This window comes from Thunnus maccoyii, chromosome 3, assembly GCF_910596095.1.
Source record: "Thunnus maccoyii chromosome 3, fThuMac1.1, whole genome shotgun sequence".
In the NCBI taxonomy this organism is placed as follows: domain Eukaryota; kingdom Metazoa; phylum Chordata; class Actinopteri; order Scombriformes; family Scombridae; genus Thunnus; species Thunnus maccoyii.
The window spans coordinates 22845504-22872988 of NC_056535.1; the positions used below are offsets into that span (position 1 = coordinate 22845504).

At 38.8% G+C, this 27485-nt stretch overlaps 1 protein-coding gene across 7 annotated transcripts in view; it reads left to right on the plus strand.

Moving 5' to 3' along the window:
* Nucleotides 1-27485, plus strand: part of LOC121893757 (R3H domain-containing protein 2) — a 64466-nt gene that overhangs the window by 30659 nt on the left and 6322 nt on the right. For 2 of the 7 annotated variants that reach the window (XM_042405755.1, XM_042405757.1), the window contains exons 7-24: nt 105-191; nt 393-516; nt 1159-1237; nt 1758-1817; nt 2483-2623; nt 4402-4510; nt 6982-7077; nt 7322-7371; nt 11232-11467; nt 12932-13107; nt 13651-13749; nt 14923-15216; nt 20715-20850; nt 21904-22061; nt 23137-23276; nt 24397-24497; nt 26107-26276; nt 27022-27166. In XM_042405755.1, the coding sequence (XP_042261689.1) occupies nt 105-191; nt 393-516; nt 1159-1237; nt 1758-1817; nt 2483-2623; nt 4402-4510; nt 6982-7077; nt 7322-7371; nt 11232-11467; nt 12932-13107; nt 13651-13749; nt 14923-15216; nt 20715-20850; nt 21904-22061; nt 23137-23276; nt 24397-24497; nt 26107-26276; nt 27022-27166 (2401 nt within the window). The remainder of the gene's footprint in view (nt 1-104; nt 192-392; nt 517-1158; nt 1238-1757; nt 1818-2482; nt 2624-4401; nt 4511-6981; nt 7078-7321; nt 7372-11231; nt 11468-12931; nt 13108-13650; nt 13750-14922; nt 15217-20714; nt 20851-21903; nt 22062-23136; nt 23277-24396; nt 24498-26106; nt 26277-27021; nt 27167-27485) is intronic. The other 5 variants (XM_042405761.1, XM_042405762.1, XM_042405758.1 and 2 more) reach the window with 4 other exon arrangements.

Consider the following 27485-nt stretch of genomic DNA (forward strand, 5'->3'; position numbering starts at 1 on the left):
CAGCTAAACAGTTGAATGTTATTTATTTACTTTGAAGGACTTAAACAACGTGTCATTTGCATTTTTATAATAATAGATAATACATGTGTTTGATTCTGTTTCAGTCTAATGCTAAACTGAAGTTGGTACGGAGTCTGGCAGTGTGTGAGGAGTCTTCTGGTCCGTTCTCCAATGATGGACCTCCAGAATCGGTACCGTTCATGTCTCTAACCCTCACCCCTAATCCCCAACACTAACCTCAGTCCATACCTGGGCACTTAGCCTAGTTTGCTACATTTCGTGTGCAACAGCAGTCGGTGTAGGATCAACTGTGCTTAGTAGACAAAATATAACAAAAATAGAATCCAAGATCTTACCATCTTTTCTCATAGCAATGGAATGTCATTTTCCAGGATATCATCCAGCTTCACATCAGCTGTCCATCAGACAAGGAAGAGGAGAAGTCCTCAAAGGACGAGTATGAAAATGAAGAGAAGGAGAAGAAGGACAAGACTCCACGAAAGATGTTGTCACGTGGTAAGTTTTTACATAGGAGGTGCTAATCAAACCTGTGATTACAACTCTTTAGACACCCTGTATAGTCCTGCCTAAGACAAGATTATAAGTTCTGTACAAATATGTGATAATAATAATAAAAATACTTTCCCCTACACAAATACAATGAATGCTAAACAGCAGGCTCATTTAACATATTATACATCCTTCATGACTGTTACTTGTAAATATGTCCGCTTGTATTATTAATACCCAAACTAATATGATGTCAAGCTAATTTCTATGAAAGATAATGGGATCCCTCCCTCCTCTTTCTTGAATTACTTACCTCTCTGTCTCTCTACAACTGCCTAGTGTAGTGGAAAGTAGTGAAAAATTATCCCCTGAAAAGTGTGTTTGTGTGTTAAAACGTAGAATAACAGTTAGCTGGTATCTCATGCTATCTGTTCCTTATGTTTATCCTCCCTGAACAACCTGGAATGTTGTTTCTGGTGTGGTGAGGTGCCATTTTAGGAGTTATCCTTAGCAGCATTCTGACTTCGCTCTTTCTGTCTCTCCTGCACCTTACAAAAGTGTCAGTCTCTCTCTCTCTTTGCCTTCCCAGTCTCTCAGCCTTTTCTTTCTCTTTTGTCTGCATATTTACTTTCCCCCTCTCTCTTTTAGACTCCAGTCAGGAATACACTGACTCCACGGGCATCGATGTTCACGAGTTTCTGGTCAACACACTGAAAAACAATCCCAGGTATGAGATTGTCACAAAATAATGACTGATGTCCAAATAAAAAAAAATTGAAAATGAACTAAGTAGGATACAGCTGTTTGCTGGATGATTGTTTAAAATACCTAATTAACCAAAAGAAGCACCATGTAGTGCACAATGTTAGAGTAATGATCAATAATTTTAATTTAAAGTTTGTATAACTGTTGACGGGCTAATATTCCATTAGCAGTCAATAGGCAAGGGGTACCGTGCATTTGCTGCCAAGTAACAATCTTGTCCGAAAAGTCCAAGTCCTTCATCCTTTGCATGAGTTTGTTGATGATGAAATTGCAGGCTAGAAAGACTAACCATTGTAATGACATTGATACAATTATTATTGGAAGTATTTATTGCAGCACTTTGATTGGTATGCTTTCTGCATCCAACTTAGTGACCCACTCTCTTCTCTGATCTCTCTCTCTCTCTCTCTCTCTCTCTCTCTCTCCCTCTCCCTCTCCCTCTCCCTCTCCCTCTCCCTCTCTCTCCCCCTTTGGCCCAGCAGGGATCGAATGATGCTGCTCAAACTAGAACAAGATATCCTGGAGTTCATTAATGACGACAAGTAAGCCACGTTCTTCATAACCACTCACTTGCATTTAAATTTAGCTGTTCTACATCCATTCCTTTTTATTTATAGACTGCTGAGGTAATAAGATAAATATGGCAGGTTATAGTTCATATTATAAGGCAAGTTTAGGCTTGACAGCTAGGACTCTGTGTTCCCCTTAACATGAATAGTTTTATTAAACAGAAGTTTTATGATCTGAGCATTCAATCATCTTGTACACAATAGAGCCAAATTGATTGTCCCAAAAGTGGAAGATCCTGTTAATCAAAAAGCTCATAATTCAAATTTTTTAGAAAAAAAAATCTTGAGGGTAACAAGACAACAGAAGGTATAGCAGGGGTTACAAAATGGCATAATTCAGTATTTACCACTATCCTTTAGAAAATATCTAGAAAACAGTTTTGCTAAAAAGGAATGTTGTGTCAGACAGTCCTTTTTAAAATATGTTTAAGTAAGTTTCTTTGTATATAGAACAAGCATGAGACTCTTTTTCTCACATTATTTTAAATGCTAACAATACGAATCTACACATTATGGAAATGGACTTTACAGCATTCAACAAAAAGACAAAACTTAAAAGATTAGTAGTTGGCAATTCTTTGCAATACAGCATTGAAATAACATTTTACTCACAACTTTGTATTCTATGTTCCCTGCAGTAACCAGTATAAGAAGTTTCCTCAGATGACTTCTTATCACCGTATGCTGCTGCACCGTGTGGCCGCCTACTTCGGCATGGACCACAATGTAGATCAGACAGGCAAGGCTGTCATCATCAACAAGACGGGCAACACACGCATGTAAGTGTAGTTCCTGACTTTGGTCCAGGCCTCAGCAGCTGCAGTCTTGAAGCTACAAGAAATTTGATCTAGGATTACGTGTTTTGCAAATCTATATATAGGTATGCATAGGTTGTAGTCTGCAATGCACTTGAAGTGCTCAAAACAGTAAAATAACAGTTAAAGAAACATGAGACTTTATATTTTCTCGTAAAAATCCAGATGTCAGGATGGTCAGGTTGTTAATAGGGGTTATGGTAGGGTTTTTATATGCAAATTAAATCAAAGCTACATAAATACTGTAAACAACCACACAATAACAAAATCCATGAAGTGGAGTTTGCTGTGGCAACACAGGAAACACAGCATACATCATGAAGGTAACGCAAGAATTCCACAGTCATAAACTGTATGTTTGAATGAGATGAAGAAATACCTGAACCAAAAATTAAACAGAGCAGCAGCATGTAACTGAATGGAAAGTTAGTTTCTGCTGAATACTGACAGAGTATCAAAACACTTGAGAAATGAGACCATCTTAGACTCTGAATGAACCTAATTGATTCAACACAACCACTCAATGAATGGCAAAAATGTGTGTATTTCACATTGTGTGTGTACTTGAGGCAGTAAGAGAGGAACTCATCAATATAGTGATGCAAGTAAGCTCTTTAAAGTTTGCCCAAAACCACAGCTAATCAGTAAAATATGTGTACGTAGCAGATGTGGTATCACTGGTAATTCAGTTATTTTGGAAAAACTTACCCGTTTGCCCACTGCACGCCATAACCAAGGCCAGTTTGTTTGTCCTTGGTGAGGAGTGTGTGATCCATACAAATATATTGTTTTTCTTCCATGTCTGGAATAAATTAATTGGAATTTTTATGTTGAAAAATCCTGCCAATCGGATGGATTATTCTTTTTATAGTCCTAGCTTTCTGTCGTCATTCTCTCAACTCTGACTAATACATGACATATCAATCACAAACTAACAAACGTTATTTTGTAAAGCATTCAATATTTGGGAACTTTCAGATTTGTTGCAAAGTGAATTTGCAACTACTACTGTCAGGAAATAAAGATATTAAATTTGTAATAAACCGTAGAGAAAGCAATTAAACAGCATTAATATAATTTCTAGGGGCTGATGGGAAGGACACCAACACAAATGGCACTTGTTTAGTTACAAATTCATGATATTAGGTTTGCTAATAGCAACTGTATCATACAAACCATGTAATAAAAAGGAGCATTGCCAAATCTACAAAAATATTACACAGTAAAGGGCTTAAATATTCTCAAGAGTAGATCCTTAAATATTTTATAACTGTACAGTTCTGAGTAACAGCTAAAATCATACCCTACAGAGGGAAACTCTCCCTAGTGGTAATCAACTTTAAAATGGCAGAACAACTCTTTGCAGATGCCAGAAGTTCAGAAGAAGATCACAAGAAGACAAGACAAACAAATTAAAAGTTGAAAAGTCAGTGACTGTGTCAGTAGCCACTAGCCACTAGCCAGTAGAATAGACTTAAGGTGAAGTGTTGCTGGTGTTAACAGCAGCCAGCTGCACCTTAACAGTTATAGTTTTCAAATTATTATTAATTAATGATTATTAATTATAATTAATGTGTGAGGATGTGCTAAGGCATAAAGTAGTAAATCGTGTACCTCAGAAATGGGCAAACAAAATTTTTGCAGATCTATAATGCAGCCATATGTTATGTTTTGTCTTGTTTGATTTTTAACAAATTTTGTGTTGTTTAGTATGTTAAGCATGCCGTCTGTTGTTTTTACAGCCCGGAGCAAAGGTTCTCTGAACACATCAAGGATGAACGTAACATGGACTTCCAGAAGAAATTCATCCTTAAGAGAGATGATGCCAGCATGGACAAGGATGATAATCAGGTAGGATGCACTGTATACTATAATATTTGTTGACTGTCATTTTCACCATCCATTTTTTAATTATTACAATTAAATATGTTTTTAATTCAAATGCCAAAGTATCTAAATGGTACAAATGGTCCAATCATGTGCTACTTCTTCCCTCACCTTCATACTGTAGCTGTAAACAGAAGCAGTTCGGTGGTAAAATTCTCTGTTACAAAACACTTAACTTTAGGCAAGTCTCACTAGGAGAAGGAAAAAAAAGTTTTTTATTATTACACCACAATCAACACTTTAAGTCAACATATTTGAGACAAGTGGTCCTGTTATTCTGGTTAAGTCTTGCTGCAGCTTGTTGCATCAGTTAAAGATGGATCCCATAGTTGTTTCTTTGATAGGAGTAGAGGAACTTACAGTTGTCGGGATGTGATGAAATAAGACAGTTGATTATCTTTTCCAGATCAGATGAAAGGAGGCAAGGTCTATTTGTGATGACAACTAAGCTTTGAATCAAATACTCACAGATTAATAGTGGTGAACCTCCAGAGTATCTGAGTATCTGGAAGTAGGAGAAGTGGGGCAGTATGGCTTCAAGTACAGAAGTACTACTATGACCCAGCTGTGTTTTAATCATTAAATTGAACTCTTAATTATTTCAAATAGAGGTATATAACTTTTATAAGACTTTAGACGTTTCCTTTATTATATCAATGGTTGCTATTTGAAGAGCATGCAGGGTTTGAACAGTGATTCCTGTACATTATTGTAGTTATACAGTTGGCATGCGAGTGGCAAATTGCATCCATCCCAGCAGAGATGAAAATTGGCATAAGAAGAGACTCAACAACCTGAAAGCGGTGGTACAGATAATGGAGGAGGCTTAGTCCCTTTAAGTCCACTTTTAGGCGCAATGGTTTAAGTGCAAACCATTAAATTCTCTGTTCACCCCTGGTCCAACCACATATATTTTCTGACATTATGCCGATTAGACATCTCAGGTTTCCTGTATGTAAAATGTTTTAAATTTCATGTTTTTGTCTGCTACAGCGTACATATCTGCTCTGTGAATCACATGCCCTGTGTTCTCCTCTGAGACAAAATCAGAAACCATGAGAGAGAAATTTATATTTTATATTTTTTGGTTTCATGATGATGTCTCAATCTCTGCATTCATTATTCAGAATGACGTTAGTTCTCTGTCTATGTAAATGGAGAACTTGTTTCCATATATCCAGTGAAATCGCTGCATTTTAAACCACTGTTGCATAAAGCAGTAACGTTACAGTTCTGTCATATCCTGATAGCAGCCTGCTACACAACACAAGAACAGCGCGCTTTGAACAACAACCTACATTACTTTTACCTGCTAAAGTCTCCTTATCAAACTTACAAACATGAGCACGTCTTATCCTGTACTGTAGCTTACTGAACGAGCCACCAAACATTTGTTGCACCAGGGAAAAGTGCACTGCTAACGTCAGTCTTGTTTCCCTGCCAGCAGGGCAGAGCCTGCCAACTTCTGTCAATCATAAACTCCGACACAGCGTTTTACCAATAAAAAAAACCCACTGACGATAAATTAAAATAACACCTTATTTTTGACTGCAAAAGAGATGACTTGATAACACTTTTTTATTTATTTATTTATTTCCAATATCAGTACATAAAGAGTGGCCTATTAAAGTATTAATAGGTCAACCGTATTCATTTGCATGTTCCTTATGTCATCTCTTAAAATTTCATGCAGTTTTTGCATTTAATGTCTTCTTCATCGCTGCTGATTCCCTGTGTCTGAGCCACAAAACTGTTAAGCCTGGAGCACCGCTGTCTGCTGTGCAAAACTTGAATCTATTCAGTGTGCTGTCAGACAAGACACATTTAAACTCTGTATGTCAGCTGTAAAACTCATAGCTTCAATATTTTCTATATGTTTCGTATTCGTAACGTATTAGCTTTCATGTACAGACATGGAACAGTTGTTTCTGAGGATTTCAATGAAGCACTGAAACCTCACATTTTCATCCACAAAATGTGGTCACAAGGATAAATAAAGTTCTGCATTTTTTTTTTTAGTCAGCTTTGCTCTGTTGCTGTTTGGAGCAAGTTTGTCACACTTCTTTTTTCCTTAAAATGTTTGTTTGATGCTATTTGTCATATTCCATTGTATGATTCTGCAAGCGTTCTGTCACTGTTGTGGTGTCAAAACTTCCCACGCTGCTTCCGCCTTCAAAACGTTCATTTTGCACACACATTTTCCATAATGTTGTTTTGATAGCAGGCAGTTGTTCTCTCTTGCATGCTACTGATGTTGTCATGTGACTTACTGCGATTTATCTTTGCAGCAGCACAAAGTGTGGTGATATTTGCCAATAGAGCACATTAACTAATATTAACACTAATTAATATTATTAACTAATATTAGCACATTAACTGACTACTGTTAATTAACATTAACAGTAACTTAATGATTTTTTTTATCCAAATGTTAGATCCGTGTGCCGCTGCAGGACGGGCGGCGTAGCAAGTCCATTGAAGAGCGAGAGGAAGAATATCAGCGGGTACGAGACCGGATCTTTGCCCGAGAAGTAAGTATTGGACCTGGACAGAGTAGCAAACACTGGGAAGGACAGATAACACATTAAGAACATTAAATCAGATTTCAGTATTTCTTAATCAAAAGAGAGTAAGAACTATATGTTTAATTACCAGTATAGTAAAACAAGGTACAATCTAAGTGATATGTCTTAAAAACTTCTCAAACACTGATCTGTAGCTATTAAAGCTTTGCCTAAGTACTCCTGGATGAATGAAGCTTTTCATAATGTGTAGGTGTCCTTTTTTTTACAGTCCTCTCAGAATGGATACATCAACGACAACAGGTAAGATGATGCATCCACCTGGCGACTAATGTGTGTAATTTGTAAGACTATCCTTGCCACATCTTCCCTTAAAGTTACAGTTTGTCAGTTTTTAGTTATGAAAGGTAGGGTGCTGTAGACCCATAAACATAGCAAACTTAACAGAATATTTATTGATTCTCTGTACAAATCCGACAATTGTCCACATAGTATAGCTCCTTACAGAGATCTAACAGTGAAGTTGACTTCATACAACATTTTCTGGAAAAAGAAAATTTACAAAACATATTTTTCACATTTGTTTTATTATCTTCATTGCCAGCCAAATGATCAATTTGCATTTTTTTCCCCCTCCCTTATTTTTTATTTATTTATTTTTTTGCCCGACTAGGAGGGACACACTATCTTTGAAAAAGATTTGTAGGTAGGGGAAAGATGGCTTCTTTGAAAGTAGTTAGCTCAAACAGCAGTTAAAGTCAGCCTCCATCCCTAAGCACCCTGGCCGTTGAGGTTGAAAGATTAGAACATAATATGCTGAGAGAGAGAAAGAGGAAGCGTGGGCCGTTCAACAGTCAAAGTTTCTGCCTCGTGTGCATTTTTTTTTCCTTATTCCCTCTTTCTTCTCAGGGGTAAAAGTTCTACATTGTTCCAACCTCTACCTCCCACCCCTCTTTATCTCACTATCCCCAAAACCCTCTCCTGTTCTCCACTCCAGTCCTGTAACCCCGGCATTTTCTCCTAATGTTAACCCCAACAGACTTTCCACTGAGGGCTACTGCTCTAGCTCTCAAAAGAGGAGGCAGATCTTTAGGTATTGGGGTGCTGTTGACTTTGACTTGTGTGTTGCCATGCCCATATTTGAAAGTGGTTTGGTGATGATAGTGGTGACTTGTGGTGGTTTTTATATCTTTGCTTGGCATAGTCGGCTGATTGATGGCTATTCCAGCACTGCACCGTGGGGCTTCTCATGGCCCATGCATGGCTGCTTTGTGGTTTCACTGGGGACTGATTGACCTACTTACCCTTCCACCCATCCACCGTCAACTACATTTTTATATAAAGTAACTGCATCTCTTCCACAGTAACCTGTTTGTTTTGTGGTTGACTTAGTCTTGTAGTTTTTGTTAACATGTCACCTGTTGCATAGTAGCACGTAAAAATGTAAGCAGTACATACATGCAAATGTTCTGGAGAACTGACAAGAAACATGAGACTGTAAAGAAAAGATTATGTTTCTCTTACAGTGCATTAGGGCTACTGCAAATGATTATTTTTTATTATTGATTAATCTGATTATTATTTTCTTGATTAATCTTTTGGGCTAAAGTATCAGAAATTAGTGAAAAATGTCCATCATAATTTTCCAGAGCCCAAGTTGGCTCAAAACCCAAAGAACCCAAGCCCAACAAAACAAGCAAATATTTGCATTTTAGAAGCTGCAGCCAGTTATTTTGGGCATTTTTCTTTAAAAGATTGCTAAAGAATTCATCATAAAAAATAATAGTCTTTTTACATTTCACCCAAAAATGAGCTTGATATCCCAGTCAAGTCAAGTCAAATTTGTTTATATAGCCCAAAATCACAAATTTGCTTCAAAGGGCTTTACAAGTCCTTTTTCAACAAATTTGCAACATTAGATCATTTTCTCTTGTGTTAATTTTGACATGTCTAACTAATCAAAAGAAACACCACACATATGACCCATGAAAGAGTGACAGTTATTTATGAAACAGGGCACTTCCACCATTTGTGATGTGCGTGCAAGCAGTTCTCACAAAGGGGCACCTGCACAGCAGACAACACCCTCTATCCTTAGACCCTCTGGAAAAGGAACCCCTGCCCGCCCCCTTCTTTTTTTTAAATGGGTGAAAAAAGGAACCCTCAGGAACTACAACAAAGGCGAGATCCCCCCTCCAGGACCGACAGACATGCAAACAATGTCAAAATCTTAACTTTGCACAAAGTACACAGAAATAAAAATAGTAAAATTACAATATGGAGAATATAGATAGATATAGATAGATGCAAAAATATATTCATAAAAAGTATCTAAGTATATGTTAACCTTTTATAGAATGCATGCTTTTAACTAATAACACCATATAACCACTGACTTAAATGAACCAAAACAAGAAGCTCTTAAGAGAGATGTGGGTTAAGTGAGCAGTCAAATTAAGACTAAGAGTGATCTAATATTCAATACTATGTAACTGCGCTTTGGCAATAATGTTACACCAACAGTCGTGCCAATAAAGATTAGTTGATTGCGATGGAAGCTCAGAACGATAACAGCTCAGCTTCCCTGCTTCCCCCGTCGGTGCGTGTGATGGGGGAATGCTGTCGTGAGGAGAGAGTGTAGATGAAATATCATGTGATCAGCAGCAGATTCCCTCCTCCCGCTCATCCTGCTCTCATCTTTGTCTGCAGAACAGAGCGAACAAGTGTGTGTCTGCCTTTTACAGAGAACGGCAGAGCACCCACCCTTCCTTAAAATAGGCTGTGCAGAGAGAGGACTCAAAATAGATCCTCCATTAATTACAGTCTCTGAAATATTTATCAGCCACAGCCACCTTCAAACACCACTCACTATCACAAGGGTTTTACAACCCTCACCACATCCCTGTTCTCGTCATCGAGATTCCCACAATCAGCCTTACATGTTTTGACTTTATTTGACTCTTGTTATCTCTACATGGACATACTCTGTTCATATCTCTCTAAGAGGAACAAAAAAAGCAAGTGTTTACGGCTGACTTGCCTGTTTTTTTTTTCCTCTGCTGTGCTCAATGCAGTCATAGGTTTCTCTTTACCTGCAAGGCTTGCTAGCTACATTAAATTTAATGCTACACCACATATATTGGAGCTGACACATTTTTCTTTTCTGTGTTTAATTATTATTTAAACTTCTCTTCAATGTAGAAGTTATTTGTATCATGCACAAGCACAATAAGGCCATCCACTCTCTGCATCTTCAACTGGAACAATAATATTTTTAATGCTGACATGTCAATGGCAGACTCAGCTATTCACTTGTGATGGAGGGGTTTCCCAGAGTGGTGGTTACGCTTACAGTGTGATCATTGGTTTTCTTGGCAGCTACCCTTATCCAGGGTGACAGCATCACAACAACAAACCACAAAGGCGATGAGTGTGTATACAGCAATATAGTTTAAAGAAACATAGTGGTGAACCAGTGGTAGCAAGTGGTTATTTTGTAGATAGTGTGTGTGAGTCTGAGTGTTGATGTACATCTGCTCTTAAACGTCTGAGTGTTTATGTATGTCTGGTATTCATTTACAGGTGTATGTATGTCTGTTTCTGTGTCATCTCTTGTCTATAATACAACAAATTTGAAACGCATGTGTTATTGTTTATCTGTATCTAATTCTCTGTGAATGTTGTCTCCAGTCTTAGATGGTTTGTGCGTCGACGTCATTGAATTTTGTCTCATCCAGTGTCGATGTAATATCCTCTGATACCCCGGTGTTGATTGTTTGGAGCATCTTTTCTCCCTGCATGTGTGTTTTCCTCTGTGGATGGGTTTGTATGTATGTTTGTCTGTGCGAATGTGTGTGTGGTTGTATGTTTAAAACTGGAGATAATATTGTTTGGTGGTTTGTTGCCTGATTTGTATCGTGGTTTCACTGAACAAGTCAATATGCATCTGTGTTGAATGCCCCACCCTAAATCCTGTCAAAACTATATGTTTTTTCTACCTGTTAATGACCTTACTGTGCTTTTCTCTCTCCCACCCCCCACCCCCACCCCCCCCATCCTATTTATCTTAAACTGTCCCTCCTGGCTCTATGACTCTATCCCTCTTTTATCCGCCTCATTCCACCCTTTTGTCTCCCTTCTCTTCCTCCCCATTCTTCTCTCAGAGGGAACCGTGAGAGCTCCAGCCGGGCATCCAGCAGTCGTCAAAGCAGCACAGACAGTGACATGAAGTGCCTGGAGCCTCGGCCCTGGAGCAGCACCGATTCAGACAGCTCCAACCGCACCCTCCGGCCGCCCGTCACTAAGGCCAGCAGCTTCTCTGGCATCTCCATCCTCACTAGAGGGGATAGCCTTGGCAGCAACAAAGGCTCACAGGGAAGCTGTAAAGGCTCTCGCTCTGGTAAGGATTGAAGAGAAAATTTGTGGGAAAAGGAGATATTTAGGTCTAACTAGTTGTTTTCTAGTGCATTTAATTTATTATTGCTACTTAAGCAATGGTTTGACATTTTGGGGAATACGCTTATTCTCGCTTTCTTACCAAGAGCAGATCATTAGATATGAAGTTTCAGCCTGCAGCCAGTTAGCTTAGCACAAAAACTGGAAACTGAAAACAACTAGCCTGTGTCAGTGATAAATTCCACATGACTTTGGTGATCCCTTGATTTTTTTCACAAGCACCACCATCAGGTTAAAATTTAAATTTGTCAAATACTTAGGTTTATGACCTATTACCTGCTAAACTAATGACATTCCCATCAGCCTCAAATGCACTTTTTGTTTTTTGCTAATTAGCAAATGTTATTGTACTAACTTACTAAACTAAGATGGTGAACATGGTACACATCATAACTGCTTAATATCATCATGTTAGCATTGTCATGATGAGCATGTTAGCCTGCTGTCCTTAGCATTTAGCTCAAAGCACCGCTGTGCCAAAGAACTCTGCTGCAGACTTATAATCTTATTTATTTTTGAACTGTTTGAGAACTTGTTGAATATTCCCTGCAGGTTAATGCCTTGATCCCACTGTCCATGGCTGCATCGCTCTCCAACTGTGATGCGATTTTGTTCTGTCCTCCGTACAGTGTCATACGAGGGGAAGCCAGGGACTGGAGCAGTCATGACAGCAGTGATGTCATAAAATCTTGTAATTTTCCACTTTCGAGATGAACCTCTCGTTGTCCATAGTGACAAATATCCTCTGACAGGTTGACTTCTGGCCTGGTGCCACCGGTTATAATGTAATGTTGATGTAGTGATTTGATATACGGAGTCTGCACAGGGTGTTTTACTTTGACCGGATGCTCTATGCCGTTCCTGTGTCTGACTTCCTGTCTGGCTCGATCTGCTCTGTGCAGCTTGACGCTGCTTGCGTCAAAATAGACTAGGCACGTATTTTTAGCGGAGCGGAGCAGAGAGACATTTCTGAGACGCTTCTGAAATGCACTGCAGCGCGTCTGGTGGGATCACAAGCATTAACTAGAGTGGCCGCGATCAGCTCCAGCGGCCACTTCGCAGCCGGAAGGTGATGCAGCCACGCCTGGTGGAATCAAGCTCTAAGACCATCAAGGAAACTTTTGGAACTATCGTTTACCCAAAATATTTGAACTACAGACAGACTTCACCTCTTGCTGAAATGGTGACTTAAGTTTGCCCTCCAGTGGTCCAGGAAAATGATGTAAAATGATGTTGTAAAATAGAGGATGATACAAGAACAATTACAGCGACGTGAATATCACCCCCTTTTTTAATGACCAACTTGTTTTGCTAGAAAAGTTTTTGTGGGTTCAGCATTTTACTCAGAGCTGAAATTAATATGAAATACAATTTCCTGTATCTATGATGTCTTTTTCTGTATCACTAGGCCTGCCCCTAGTCAGTCCTGATGTATGTCCCCCACCCGCAGCCTCCCAGTCCAGCCGTAGCCTGCTTCCCTGCCCATCACAACAGCCACAACAGCCACAGCCCCAGGCGCCACCTCAGACTGCCCTGCTGCCTACTCCACAGCAACACCCCATGGGCAACCACATGATTGCTCAGGTAAGAACTTCCATTAACCGGCATTTATGTCAACCAAAAATGAAGACATACTTTCAAGTTACAGAGGTTTAATTGAATCTGGTGGTCAATACAACAGTGATCATATGTCAACATTCCTTCTCTAACATGATTATTAAATGAATGCGCCTGTGGTTGAATCTGGTCATATGTACTGTAAAAAAGAGGTAGTTTCAATGTAATGAACGTTAAAAGTCAATGACAACATGTCTGATAGCAGCCATTTCCTCTTTTTCTCTCTGAATAGTAGCAGTTGCATTTCATTTTGTATATATATAGTTTTATGTCAGTGCTTAACTGCTTTTGACTATATTTGGAAACTAAATGTGATTTCCATTACTATCCATCTGTTCATTAACAACTTTTCCTCTGAAATCTTACCCACATCTTTCCTATGTCTTCATTTCTCTTCATGTCCTTCTATCCGCCTGCATCTGACACCCTCCTTCTGACTGGCTTGCTCCACTCTCTATCTCTCTGTGCTCTGCCTCTTTATTTCCTCCCTCTTTCTGGTGGCGTGTATAGCCGGTGGCATCTCTGCAGCCCTCTCAGCCTGTCTCCTACTCCAGCCCTTCCTGCCCCCAGGTTCTCCTGCCAGTTTCTCCTCCCCAGCAGTACACAATGGTACTGACACATCTTGTAGCTTCATCTCTTTTATATTAACTTAGTGAAAGACTGCATTACTGACACCCTCACACTTCACAGTTAGCTAATGCTATATTCTAGTAGACACTCTTACCCTCTCATACCCTGCTCTCATTTACATTACTTAGGTATTTAACCACAATCATGGAAGAATTATGTCTGCTGCTCTGAACCATTCAGATAGTAGTTTCTCTCAGGCTGCCTGAGAGACTGAAGTTGGGACAAGAAAATCAGTTTCTGAGATGTTAATGGTAGTGAGTGTCTGCATGTACGTCATCAAGCACATGTGATTTGCTATAATTTAAAAAAGTGATAAGAAAAAGTTGTGCTTTGTGGTACTTGGTATTTTATTAAAAATGTGTTTCTTTTTAATGTGGAGGAAAAAAAAGTATCTTATTTTGGGAAGCAAATTTGTGTTGTTATGGTTTTCAGTCATTTACATTCTTTGAATTGTGTTAAAACAGAGCAAAAATCTATATATTTGAGTGTTAACTTAAAAAACTTACCCCCAAAAGAGTGAAACTGGGTGATCCTGATCCTACTTAAGTTAATATAAGAGTTGATTGAGGTGGTTAAATTTTGGATCTGGAGTTCACTTCTCAAAATTAATCCATTAAAATCATGAAAATTATAGTGCTCTGATCTTAATCACCAAGTGAGCATGCTCTTCCACATGAGCAGCAACTGGATGAGTGTTAGTATAGACCCACACCTTAAAGAAGCACTGATAATTTGGAGTGCACACTTTTTTTTTCATCAAAGAAAGATCCAGCAACTACAATTTGTATATTTTAGCTCACAACTTAACCACCATTACATCCAGGAGTCACCTGGGTTTTGTTCAGGATGGCCAAACACAACCTGGGTCCATCATTGCACTGGATGGAAAGAGATGAATTTGATATCAATCCTCTCATCTGACTCCTTAAAAGATGGCAGGCGTATTTTCCAAAATGTCACGGTGTTCCTTTAAAGCTCATTTATCCAGAGCTCTTACACTATTGTTAATGTAACATTGTGGCTTTGGTGATCAATCTCAGTCACTCAGCCCTCAGTTAGACCTTACACCACAGCTTCAAAATACAGAAGAGGTACTGTCTCAAACATAGCAGGCACAAACCCCACCAGTAACATCATTCCTATTCCTCCTAGGGAGAAGAGCTGGCACCCCAGTTCAGCCAGATGACGCTGAGTCGGCAGGGCTCCAGTGAGAACCCTGAGCCTCCCCCTATGTATCAGGCTCCTCCCACCGTGCTGTCGCAGCACCCCCCTCCTCAAACTGGCTACATCATGGCTACCACGGGTCAGCCTATGCCTCCTCCGTCTGGATACCAGCCTGCCACCGGACACCCTCATCCTCCACCTCCACCGCCGCCTCCATCCCAGCCTGTCATGCAGGCGCCACCACCCCCACAGGGCTACATGCAGCCCCCTCCGCCTCAACAGGTATGCCATTCTCCACAGGTCGTGAGATGAAGGTGTCAAACATTTAAAATGTTAACATCCAGTTCTCAAATGTTTTTTTAGGTTTTGTTTGAATCCCCTTTAGATTACTAGATAGAATGAGTATCTCTCAACGAGATTAGTTTGTCATATATTAATCTTGTCGATTGATCTCAGAATCGATGGTACTGTGAAATATTTTACTATAATTTTGTGACCTCATCTGTCTGGCACCCTCCTATTTGGCATTTAGTTTACTTAAATATATGTATTTTTGAATATTTACTATAACAGTATTTGCCCCCAGTTCAACTAGGAAAACTATAAACTGTACTCTAGTTTTGTAAGTCAAGCTTGTGCAATTCACAGGGATCATGTCCAGGGACTAATAGAGTACATTAGAAGTAACACATTAACTAAACCAAATGACTGCAGTGTCTCATTATTTTACTCAACAAAATGTATTTGCAAGGGGTAAAATGATTATCTACATGAGCAGAGGAGGGGTTGCCTGTTTTGTAAGACATCACAAATGCTTAACAAGTCTAAGAAATAATTTAGAGCATCAAATATTCACATGTGACACGCATGAATAACATCAGAACAGACAGATCAGAGGAAAGAGTTAACACACTCACTTCCACCATAGTTAAAATATGAGTTAAATGATTGCTGGGGAGCTTGACTTACTCATGACAAATGGCTGGATTTTATTGAAGAAATCCAAATTTGTGCAAAGGGAAATTAGAGCGAGCCTTATTCATTTAAATATTATCAATGTTAATGCTTGTGGACCTCTTCAAACCTACTTAGAACCAATTTGTAGAACAGTCTTGACTTCTGGAAGTGCTCTCAGGCGCGCACATATGAGCACTTATTGCAGTAATGCCATGTAATTCGGTATGTTAGTACCTAAATGCGAAGAGATGAACCAATATTCATCCATTTTAGAGTATATGTCTGCGGTGTAGGGGTACACCATGTAGACAAAATCAACATCTCTGTTCAGTATCATAACAATACTGACAATACAAGACTGTTTTTTTAATGTTTTCCTAAAATGAAATCCCATCATTTTAAAGAATGTACTTAGGTTTTTCAGATTTTACACAGTATCAGCTGTTGGTAGATTTCACTAATTTATTTAGAGATGACAACTGTGAACAACAATCTCAATTTACTATATGTATATATAGCACAATAATTGCACAGGTCTTCTCAGGTGAACATTCGCATGTTAAACCTCTACCTACTCACAATTCTGACTAGATACAAACATCTCTCATGATTAGTAAAGGACTGCTGGTTTAAGAGTGGAAATTAGCTCTACCTTTTACTGTGTATAAAAAGATACCAATTGTTGTTAGGTAGACACTCACTTAGGCTGATACATAAATCCTGTAGGTAAGTGAAGAAGTAGAACTTGTTGCTTGATCACTTAAAACAGCTCTGTTGCTGTAGAGCATTTTCCTCAATGTATTTTGTGAATAGAAGAGTTAAATTACTGCCATGGTCAAACTCAACTCGAGGGAGGTACTGATAAAATAATGCATCTAATATCTGGCACTGAAGGACTTGAGCATTATTGATGTTATTGTCTGAACGGACATGTCACATAAACATAATTTTAGGGAAAGAGCTGCTGCGTTAAAGGGTTAATTTTCCATTTTTAAATTTTGATTCATTTTAAACACCCTGACACAATCCTCGTTCATATCAGACTGTTCCTGCTTCCTTCAGATGAGTGCCACTGAGGAGGATCATGTTCCTTACACCTCATATTAATGAGTGTTTAATATAAAGATTTGCCGATCAAAGAGAAGGGTACACAGTGTGATCGTTACTGCACCTTGTTAACATATAGATACAGAAAGAGTAAAGTTGATTGCTTTCCTTTATGCAACACTGAGTGATTGATATGACAGTGATGGTTTTACATTACAGGACCTTGACAAAACAACAGAAGTCATTCTTAAATTTATCCCTTAACAATTTGTAGTCAGGGAACTACAAAGGGGATTAAACAGGGGTTGCACAACAGACCAATTCAATCATCTCGCTCTATGGTAAAGGTGTAGAGGAAAGTTACTAGTGTTAGTCCTAGTAATAAGAGACCTGAGATACACATCACAGCTAAACATCAGAACTAAGTTTTCTGTTGCTGTTTCTATGACAATATAAGTACCAGCTGTTACAGCTTAATGACATCATAGTGCGTTTCAGTGAATAATAATCTTCCTTCTACAGTGAAATAATAACTGATTTAACCAACAATTTCCGAAGCCAACTCTACTGACAGTTAAATATATTGTTTCTATCCATTTCCAGTTGTGGTACAGGTACGCCACACACCCCTGGCTACAAAATTTCCAAAAATGTGTCATCACCATCTGTACTTTTGTACCAAGTGCCACTAAATAACAGAAATAGAAACCCCTGAATCTTGATTCAAATGCAGGCCAATAAAAATGGCATGATAGGTGTCATATCATTCCCTTCTGTCTCCACTCTTTCTGGAGACAGGAAGACTGGTCTATAATTCCTGAAATATCTCTTAGTAATTTAATAGGAAGTTTCCTGGAAAGAATAATGTTATTTGGAATGCATTCCTATGAAAGAACTGCTCCATTTAAACTCAACAAAATATCGATTCATTATTTATTTATTATTGGAAACTTCTCCATAAATGTGCAGTGTTTCCCCTAGGTTGAGTGGTTTGGCCTGGCGGGGGGGGGGGGGGGGGGGGGGGGAGATTAACAGGCAGCTACACATTTCTGTTTTCTATTTATCGGTTTAGCGTCGTCAGGCTAGGCTAACCCATTGTTGCTAACTTCGGAGCTAACCCCTTCACTTTTCCAGCAGTTGGGGAAACAACAGACGTGACTTTTCATAGTCTTGACAAGCTGCAGCATTTATTAACTGACACACTGTAGTCTGTTCTGTACATTTACTGCCAGACTGACAACTTACTGCTAACCTTTTCCTCTGCTCCACTCGCATTTTATTTTTCTGCCGCTCGCTCTTTCGCTTAACCACTCACTGGCTTACGCTCTGCCCTACTCCTTAAAAGAAGTTAGGCTACTTGCAGCCTCAAGGTTACCCTAACTTATCAATTAATTGGAAGTATACCAATGTAACATGTCTCTGTTGTAGATCTATTTTATAATTTAGATTGCATAGTCCTTTAAAGGAGACTTCCTAGGAAATTATTAGGAAATTACAGACCCATAAAATAAAGTGTTACTGTAAAAACTATCCAGTGTTGCATAAATTTCATTAATATCACAAATTAAAATATCAAGTTCTAGTAAAGGTGGAAACATTCAGACATTAACTTTCTTTAGTAAGCTTGTGACATGTCAGGGATGTGATTCCTGTGAACTAGCAGGATTCACCCAGTGGGGAGTTCGGCCCTCGCACTCATAACGCTGTGCGTCACCTTCTCAAGCTCGGTCTCAATCAGTCAGCTAGCCTGTCACATTCTTCCAAATGCAGAGGCGGTGTCAATAATGAGTTCTCTCACCCTCCTTCACTCACACTTTTCCTCCCCTCCCTCAGGCTTTCGCTTGAATCCATAAAGTAGTTATTATAATTCATTTGAGGAGAGAGTACTAAATTGACCTGACCATTAAACACCCTGTGGGGAGACATTAGGCCCTGTAATGCAGCTCTTGGGCTATGCTGTAAAGAAGATCTGTTTAGTAGAGTTTTAATTGCTGAAGTCACATTTTTTTAAAGAATTGGCAATAGTTTTGTGTTTACAGGGAATCTTGGGGTCAATAGTATTTACCTGAAACGCCTTGTCATTTAGAGCATGCAAAAGAATAGAAAAGTACACTATCTAAAGGCCAGGGTGTCTATTTTAGAGAGAGGAGGATAGAGGGTTTACTGGAATCACATTTACAGTACTCAGACAGTAGTGCAAACAAATAATTGTAGTGCTTTTATATGTTGTTCTACATGTAATTGCTGTGTGATCAAATTATATCTGTATGAGTACCCACTATTTGCAATCTTACAATAGGTTTGTACATGTTACCATACTGTAAAAGCTGTGTTTTGCCATTTCTTGTTTTTTGTCTGCTCTTACCTATACAGACATTGTCTTTTAATGCCTTTTATCGCCCTACACACCTTTCTATATTGTCCTCACTCTTAGATCTCTATAGTTGTATAAACAGTATTGGCTGGAAAAGGAAGATGCATTGTGTTCTTCAACTTGTGGGCGGTCGACAGTGTAACAGGAGTGCAAATATTGACACCGCTGCAGCCTCTAGATGGGCTGAATGTTGTCATGTATGCAGATGAAGGTGGAGGCAGAACATATCGATCCTCCTAACATTCACTTTCTCTCTGTTTCTCCGTTTGATGTCTCGTTTGGAAATTGTGTATGCTACATTTAGCTTGGTTGTATAAGGCACAAGTTGTTCAAACTTTAACACATACACCTCTATAACTCTTGTACTGTTACACATTTTTTCTCCTGTACCTTACATCATTATTGAACAATTGATGAGGAAGCACAGAGTGATGTTCTTTAGGCATTGTCTTAAAGCTGCTATAATAGATATTTTTGTATTAACAATCACAAGACAACTTGTATGAGAAATGGGTCGCTTGTAGTGATAAAGTCTCTGCAGTTACCCTCAATTTTACGACCTTAATAGTGACTTTTGGCTCATTGTTTTGGTTTTCCGGCCCGCAACTTCAATGTTTTTATTCACCCTCACCACTTTCATAGTGTTGTTTCCAGTCATCACAGGCAGCTGTATTCAGCAAGAAAGCCCTAAAGTCCAAGAGTGAATATTGGACTTGCATTTATCAGGTGGCCCGAAACAACTCCAAATGAATAATAATGTTGCTCTGTATCTGCTGGCTGTGTAAATAGGAAAATGTTTGCTAACAAGTTTTCTATATTAACTTAAAAGGTATGATAATATGTTAGTTGTTTTCACAGCTTGTTTCTGTTGCCCCCAAGTGGTCAAAAAGTCAGCTCTTACAGGTTTGATGTGTTTGGACTGAGCTATAGTAGTGAGATCTTATTGGATTGATTGCTCAACTTCAATTGCTTCAAGTTGTTTAAAAGTATTGTTAAAAAGTGTTCTTAGTTTCAAGGCTACATATTCATGCAAACATTTGACAGTGGAAATGCACAGTTGAAATTTGCACTAAAATGGTTCAAGAACTAGATGCGTTGTTTTTGGTTTTTTGTACAGTATATCATGTTTTATTGCCTTACTGACCATCTAAGGCTGGGGTTTTCATCTTGGGTCTTGGAAAATTGGTGGCAAAATCATGTACAACATAAATAAAACATACAAAAGTAATAAGGTGTTCTCTGTGCCATTAAAATATGGGAAATCCCCAATATTGTCCCTGTGCCACAGGTGAAAAAGGTTGAAGACAGCTGATCTAAATCACTGTGATTCATGCAGTTATTCTTCTCTCCTTTTTGTGTATTCATTACTCACTTATCATGTTTTCCTGTCGTTTCTCCTCAGATACAGGTGTCATACTACCCTCCTGGTCAGTATCCCAGCTCAGGCCAGCAGTACCGTGTTCCCCAGCCTATGTCCCACCAGGTGTCTTATCCTGCCCAGCGCACACAACCCATGCCTCAGCCCACACAGCAGTCAGGTCAGTATATTTTACAAGGATACACTTTGTTGTATTTTTGTATATAATGATTAATAAAACACATGCTGTATCGATTGCATGTTGCAGATCAAGGTTTTCTTTCTTATTTGTGGTTAACTCTTAAGTTGATGTCCACCTATAGTGTTATCACTGGAAATCAGAATCAGAGCAAAGTTGAGACAAAATAAAATATTAATTTTTCAGTCATTCTTTAACACTTTCCAAAATATATTTAGTACGAGTCAGTACACGTGTACAGTCCACTTAATTGTATAACCATATTTTACTGTCTCTCAGCAGAAAACTGCTAAATCATGCTTAATTTTTCAGTATTCTAGGTGAAAGATTGATTGTAAACAACCTTGGCCCTTTATTGTTCTGCCAAGTCAAATATACGCAGACCAAAATAGAGCTCTTTGCAGTTTTTCAAGGAAAAACCTGAACACTTTATCCTTGAATCTCTTTCATTTGTAATCTACGAAGGTTGGCTGTGTGTTTATACAGTAAGTGACAGATAGACACTGTTGACATCCAAAATGGACTTTGGCTCATAGTGGAGGCCTGCCAAATCCACATGGATCATGAACCGTCATGGTCAGTGAGACCTTGCATCAATCCATGGCTGCTACTTGGAAATATGAGTTTTATAATGTTGAAGATTTATACTTGTATAATAAGTATATATTAATATCAAAAATTAAAAATTAAAATATCAAAAATATGAAAAATATCAAAAATGTGATCTGAGACCCTTCTGGATTGAAATAATTAGCCTCTATCCACTCCATTTATTTGAGTTGTAGATTTTGAAAAATAATTTTTATGAAACCTGGTGCTTTTGAGTATCTCAACAGTAAGATATTTGTACAAAATATTTGTTTTGTTTTGTGTGCATATGCTTCATCACCTAAGTAGTCATAATTTTGGACATTGAGCCCCAACTGCCCTTCTTCTACAACCTTCGTCTTCTTTTCTCCTCTCTGTACTTTACTCCTTTTCAATCCGACTCTAATCTCAAATTTCGCTCCTCCAATTCTTGTCCGTTGTCTTCAGGTCTCCAGACCATGATGCCCAGCCAGCAGCCGAGCTACCAGGGCATGATGGGGGTGCAGCAGCCCCAAAACCCTGGTCTGCTCAATTCCCAGAGGGCAGGCATGGGAGGACAAATGCAAAGCATAATGGTTCAGTACCCACAGATGCCATCATATCAGGTAACGAGTTCTTCAACTTCCCAGATTGATACTAACAATGAGCCTTTTCATCTTGCCTGTTGAGCTGTAGTTGTGATACATGTGGCTAATCTTACCAGGATAAACAGCTCCATCTGGTGCACAGTTTAAACATTTTATGCTAAAAAGCCAGATGATGTTAAATGACCCAAAATAAAACACACTAAGCAAAATGCATTTTTTCTGATGCCTTTACTGCAGATATAAGTTCATGAAACTAATAAGTCTAATTAGACGTGGCTCAACTGTCATAGTCTGATTCAAATCTGCTCTAGAGAGGAGACCGTGTTCCTGGTGATTGTGTTCGGAGTTGGATGCTTTATGCCTGTGTGGTTGTGTGTGTGTGTGTGGTGTGTTTATGGGTAATGTGGAACTCTTTACATCTGAGCCTTGTGTGTTGGTTGCCGAAGAGCATTATATTCACAAAACATGTCAAAATCATCATCATTAAAATCATCAGCAAACATGGACATGGTCATGGGGATGATGTGTATTTATTTGTTGTCCATTAAAATGTCTGCCACTCAGCAGTGACATTTTGGTGTTTACAGTCGGGAAATTCCTCCACCACAAAACCTGTGACAGAGAGTCAGTGAATTAACTGCTCTGTGGTGATAATGCGTAGCAGTACTGGATGGAGGAAGTTTCAAAGTTAAAGGACAGTGTACTAAATTTACAAGAACCAACATTCATTTGTTGCCTTGTTTTGAAAAAAGAATAAAAAACCCAGTTTTGTCTTGAACTATGTTTATTGTTTATTGTTCTGTAACAGTAGTGATATTTGTGTGGAAAAAAAATATATCTTTAAAAATCTTTTCCAAATGCTCATGAAGAGAACAAGATAAAAATGGACACATACAGTCTTTATTGAAATAAAGCAACAAGTGTTTTAAATGTAAAACTGATGTCATGACAGTTCAGTTCTTGAGATTGTCCTTCTCAGTTAGTCTTGTCTTCTCGCCTCCAAACTTTTTGGCAGAAGAAGTCACCTGAACCACCAATTCATTTGACTTTTTTCTAAATAGTGTCTTTCTCTTGACCCTTAACACTTCTCCAGGTGCCAGTGGGAAATGAAAATCAGCAGGTGGTGCAGCAGCAGTACCAGCAGCAGGTGATGGTGCCAGTCAGCCAGTCTGTCCAGGGCCCTATGCCTGTTTACTACAGTGTTATCACACCCACACAGCAGAATAGCACAAGGTATGTATACATTCATCACATCCATACAAATCTAATAGTATCAAAAGATACCATCACTGAAACTGTTAAAAATACATTGCAAAACAGGCATTGTGATAACCATAAAGTAAAGTAGAAGCCACAGTGAAGCTTAAATTGAAGTTGTTTTCACTTAAATAATAATAATGATAATAACTTTATTTAAATAGCACTTTAAAAAACAGTGTTTACAAAGTGCTTTGACAGACAAAGTAAAGGCGGTACAATACAAAAGCAAAAACACATGACACAGATGGCAATAACAAAGCTGACATTAAGAATACGACAGTAGAAGATGATGAAAAACAATAAAGAGATGATAAAATGATTAAAAGACAATAAAAAGACGACATCACATAAAAGCAAGAAATTAGTTTTAAGACGTGATTTAAAAGAAGTTACTGATTCTGCCTGCCTTATATCCTCAGGCAGGTCACTCCAAAGCCGAGGGGCCCTGATTGCAAAAGCACAGTCACCTTTAGATTTAAGCCTTGACTTTGGAACAGCCAGAAGGGCTCCACCAGAGGGTCTAAATCTTGCGGCTGGCTTGTACGGGGTCAGCGTTTTTGTTATGTAGCTTGGAACCAGACCCAGACGTGCTTTAAAAGTGATCAGTAAAATCTTAAAATCAATTCTAAAACGAACAGGGAGCCGATGGAGGGAAGCCAGGATTGTGGTAACGTGATGTTATCTGTTAAAACCAGGAAGAAGCCGAGCTGAATGCGCTGCTGTTATTATCATCTCCATGAAAAAGTTGTAAATGGTTGAACTTGGCTGGGATTTTAAGTTGTAAAGAAAGATGCTCATGAGTGGAAAATATTTTTGCTTTCTCTGAGTGCATCTGCATTCCTCTCACCAACACATCTGCCGATGAAAACCATTCAAATTGTAATTTAAATTTAGCAGAGTTGTGTATGAATCTGATTTATTGCACGTATTGTTATTGCTAAACACTAAAACATCGACTTCTTGGAACATATGTTCGCATTTAGTTTCTTATCTTTTCTTATTTTGGGGCAACATGTAGGGTTTGTCTCTTGTATGTGAATTCACTGTCACCATGATATAATTTTCTCCCTGTTTGTATGTGTCTATGCTGCAGCCCGTCAGTAGGTTACCTGCAGGCCCCCAGCTCTGAGCAGTATCAAATCACACAGTCGCCGTCCCCCTGCAACCCTCAACAGTTGCAGCAGCAATATTCAGGTGAGACTTGGTGTCGAGGTTTTGTAGGAACTCCACCAGGATGCCAGCAGTAAAACATTTTTGTAACTGCTAGATTAACATCATTTTTATCTTTGTTTTAATTAAATTGTTGACATAATCCTCCCAAAACAAATACCTGAAGTATTTTACATTTAATTGACATCAACAATACAATTTTTATTTTGTTCTTTAAAAGTCTCCTCATGAGCAAATTTAAAGGTGACCGTAATGTTGTTCCCAAACGTTTTCACCACTGAGACAAAGGTGCCCTTCCAGGACCAGTTACATCATCTTCTTTACTGTGTTTATCTCAGGTTCATTGCCAAGGACTGCAGCTAAACATTGTGATCAGTCGAGTAGATTGTATGTCAGAGTATATGCCAACACTGACCTGTGAATTCAAGGCCTACAATGACTAAGAGTTGTGTTGTAACTTGCAACCCTCCTTTACAAAATCAGGTGAAAGGTTTCCAGGGAAAAGTTCACAGACGTACACTGAGTTCACATGATGAACTTGTAAATCAGTGTCCTTAAAAAGGGTTAATGTTTGAAGAAATCACGGAAAGCTTAAACCCCACAAAGCCCTTGTATACCTTTTTGGCCTTGAGTAAATGTTGATCAAAATAGTCATCACTTTATCCTTTCAACCTCTGCTCCGTTTGTGCGATTTACTCAGCTGCATGGTTATTTGTTCTAAGAGTAATTTGATTGGTCAGTTTCTCACCCCAAAAATGGATGATACCCATCCATGATTGTAATTTGTTCTATTTTCAAACTTTTGACTGACTAAATTCAACAATAGTCTTAAGCTGTCGTCTGCTTGATTTTTGCAAGATGTTGTCAGCAGCTTGTCTTGCATGTTGGGAATTAATAGAAGAACTTGTAGTTCATCTCTTGGCATTTGATACCTTAAGCAGTTACACTAGCAGACACACCAGATGGTAATCTTGACCTGGGAGACCAGACATCATGATAGTTATATATTACAGGTCGTCTGCAGGTCATTAAAATGTCTTAATGTCAACTTGACAAATTTGGTCTTGACCTGAAAATCATTAAAATGTTTTGAATTTGAATGTGTTTTTGTTAGAATAGTCAGTTGCTTCAACCGCAAAAATGGAAAACCTGCAAAAAGTTTGCTAATCTTTTAAATGCAAAGCCAACCTAACACACTTATGCGTTTTACTGTACACTACTCTTGTTGTACTAGATAAATCAACTGCTTTTACAATTGCATGTCATTCTTAACCTACAGAGTAAAATCCAAGCAAATCCTAACACTTATTATCAAAGCCCAGTGCAAAAAACACATTGTCACAATACTCTCTTGATTACTCAATAACTCTACATCAGAGCTAAAGGAAACTTTTGGTGGAATCATATACTGTAGTTTCAAACTATAATTTTCATTATTATTAACCTTTGAACTGAATCAAATATATATATATTTATATATAGATTTTTTTTTTTTTGGCAACACATGAAAAGGAAAAGAGGACTTTACTGGTTCAGTCCTCCTCTAGAGGTCTGTTGATATTGTTCTGAGTCCATAGTGACAAATTAAACTCGCTGTTAATCTACACATTTGTCTGTCTGTGCGCTCCCTCAGGAGTACCGCCTCCTGGGCCTGGAGTGATGGTCATGCAACTCAGCGTCCCCAATGGACCACAGCCTTCCCAGAATCCTCCTCTGGTCCAGTGGAACCCATGCAAGTACTACAGCATAGAGCAGAGACCCAACAAGCCAGGAGAGCTCTACAAACCTGACAACACTCCACAGGTACACACACATACACATGACGGTCTCTGCCATCAGTGGGCGAAATCCAATGAATCTCACACATTCATTCATTCATTCATGTATTCATTCATTCTGTCCACCCTCTGGTGGTCATGAGGAGGTATGTAAATGTCCTAAGCTGATGCAACGAAGTGTGTTTGTTACAGGATGACTACATCTGGGTTTTTTTCCGAGTTGTTTTAATGGAGACACCCACTCAACTGTTAGCGAAAAGCAGTGACGTGGGTTAGAGTGCTGATGATTTTTTTTAAAACTTTAAGCAGCAGCAACAGTGAGTGCTCCATCTGTGTGTCTCTACACAGTTAGCATGTTTTGCAGAGTAGCAGTGAGTGCTCAGTCTGTCTCTGTGGCGACTGGCTGGGCGGGCTAGAGGGTTTATATTGGTTTTATGTAGCAATATCATCATGTAGAAACCTATGTCAGGTCATGTGGAAAAATGTTTTTGGAAGGGCTTGGGAAAAGCATTTTGATGCTGAAACATATGCACTTCTACCAAAATTTGAATTTTCATATTAGAATACATATGGAAGACTACTGGGAAACAGAATAATATAAAAACCTCAAAAAAACAAAACATAATGGACCCACCCTTTGAATCAAAAGGTATTCTGTGTTTGAGTCCAGTAAACTAGGGCTGGAAAGATTATCATGTGATCAGGAACATGAGGGTCTTATATTTAATATTTTTCCTCTTCTTTTTTTCCTCTCTTCTCCTCATGTCCAGGCCAGTACCCAGCTGACGAGTCCACTGGCCTCCCCCACTCAGTCTCCCACCCCATCTCCCTCCGGCAGCGTCAGCAGTGTCTGTCCAGGCTTGGGACCATTGCCCCTCATTTCCCAGTTTCCCCGGCCAGGCGGACCAGCTCAAGGTATGGATAAATAAGAAGGGTGAAGGTGCAAGTATGTACACAGATATGTTACTTGCAGTAAACATATGTACAGATATTCACCACAGGACAAGAATGAGTAAAATGCATTTAATTGTTTACAACCAATGACACGGGAGGAGATGCACATACAGCATGTACAGTCAGATATATACACACAGTTAAATACACTACACACTTGTGTAGATACTGTATTTGCTCATTCATTGAACATTAGCGATGACTCTTGCTGCTGAAAGAGTACAATTATTTTCATAGTTTTGGCCCTCACTCCTCAAACTTATGATTTAACATTATTATT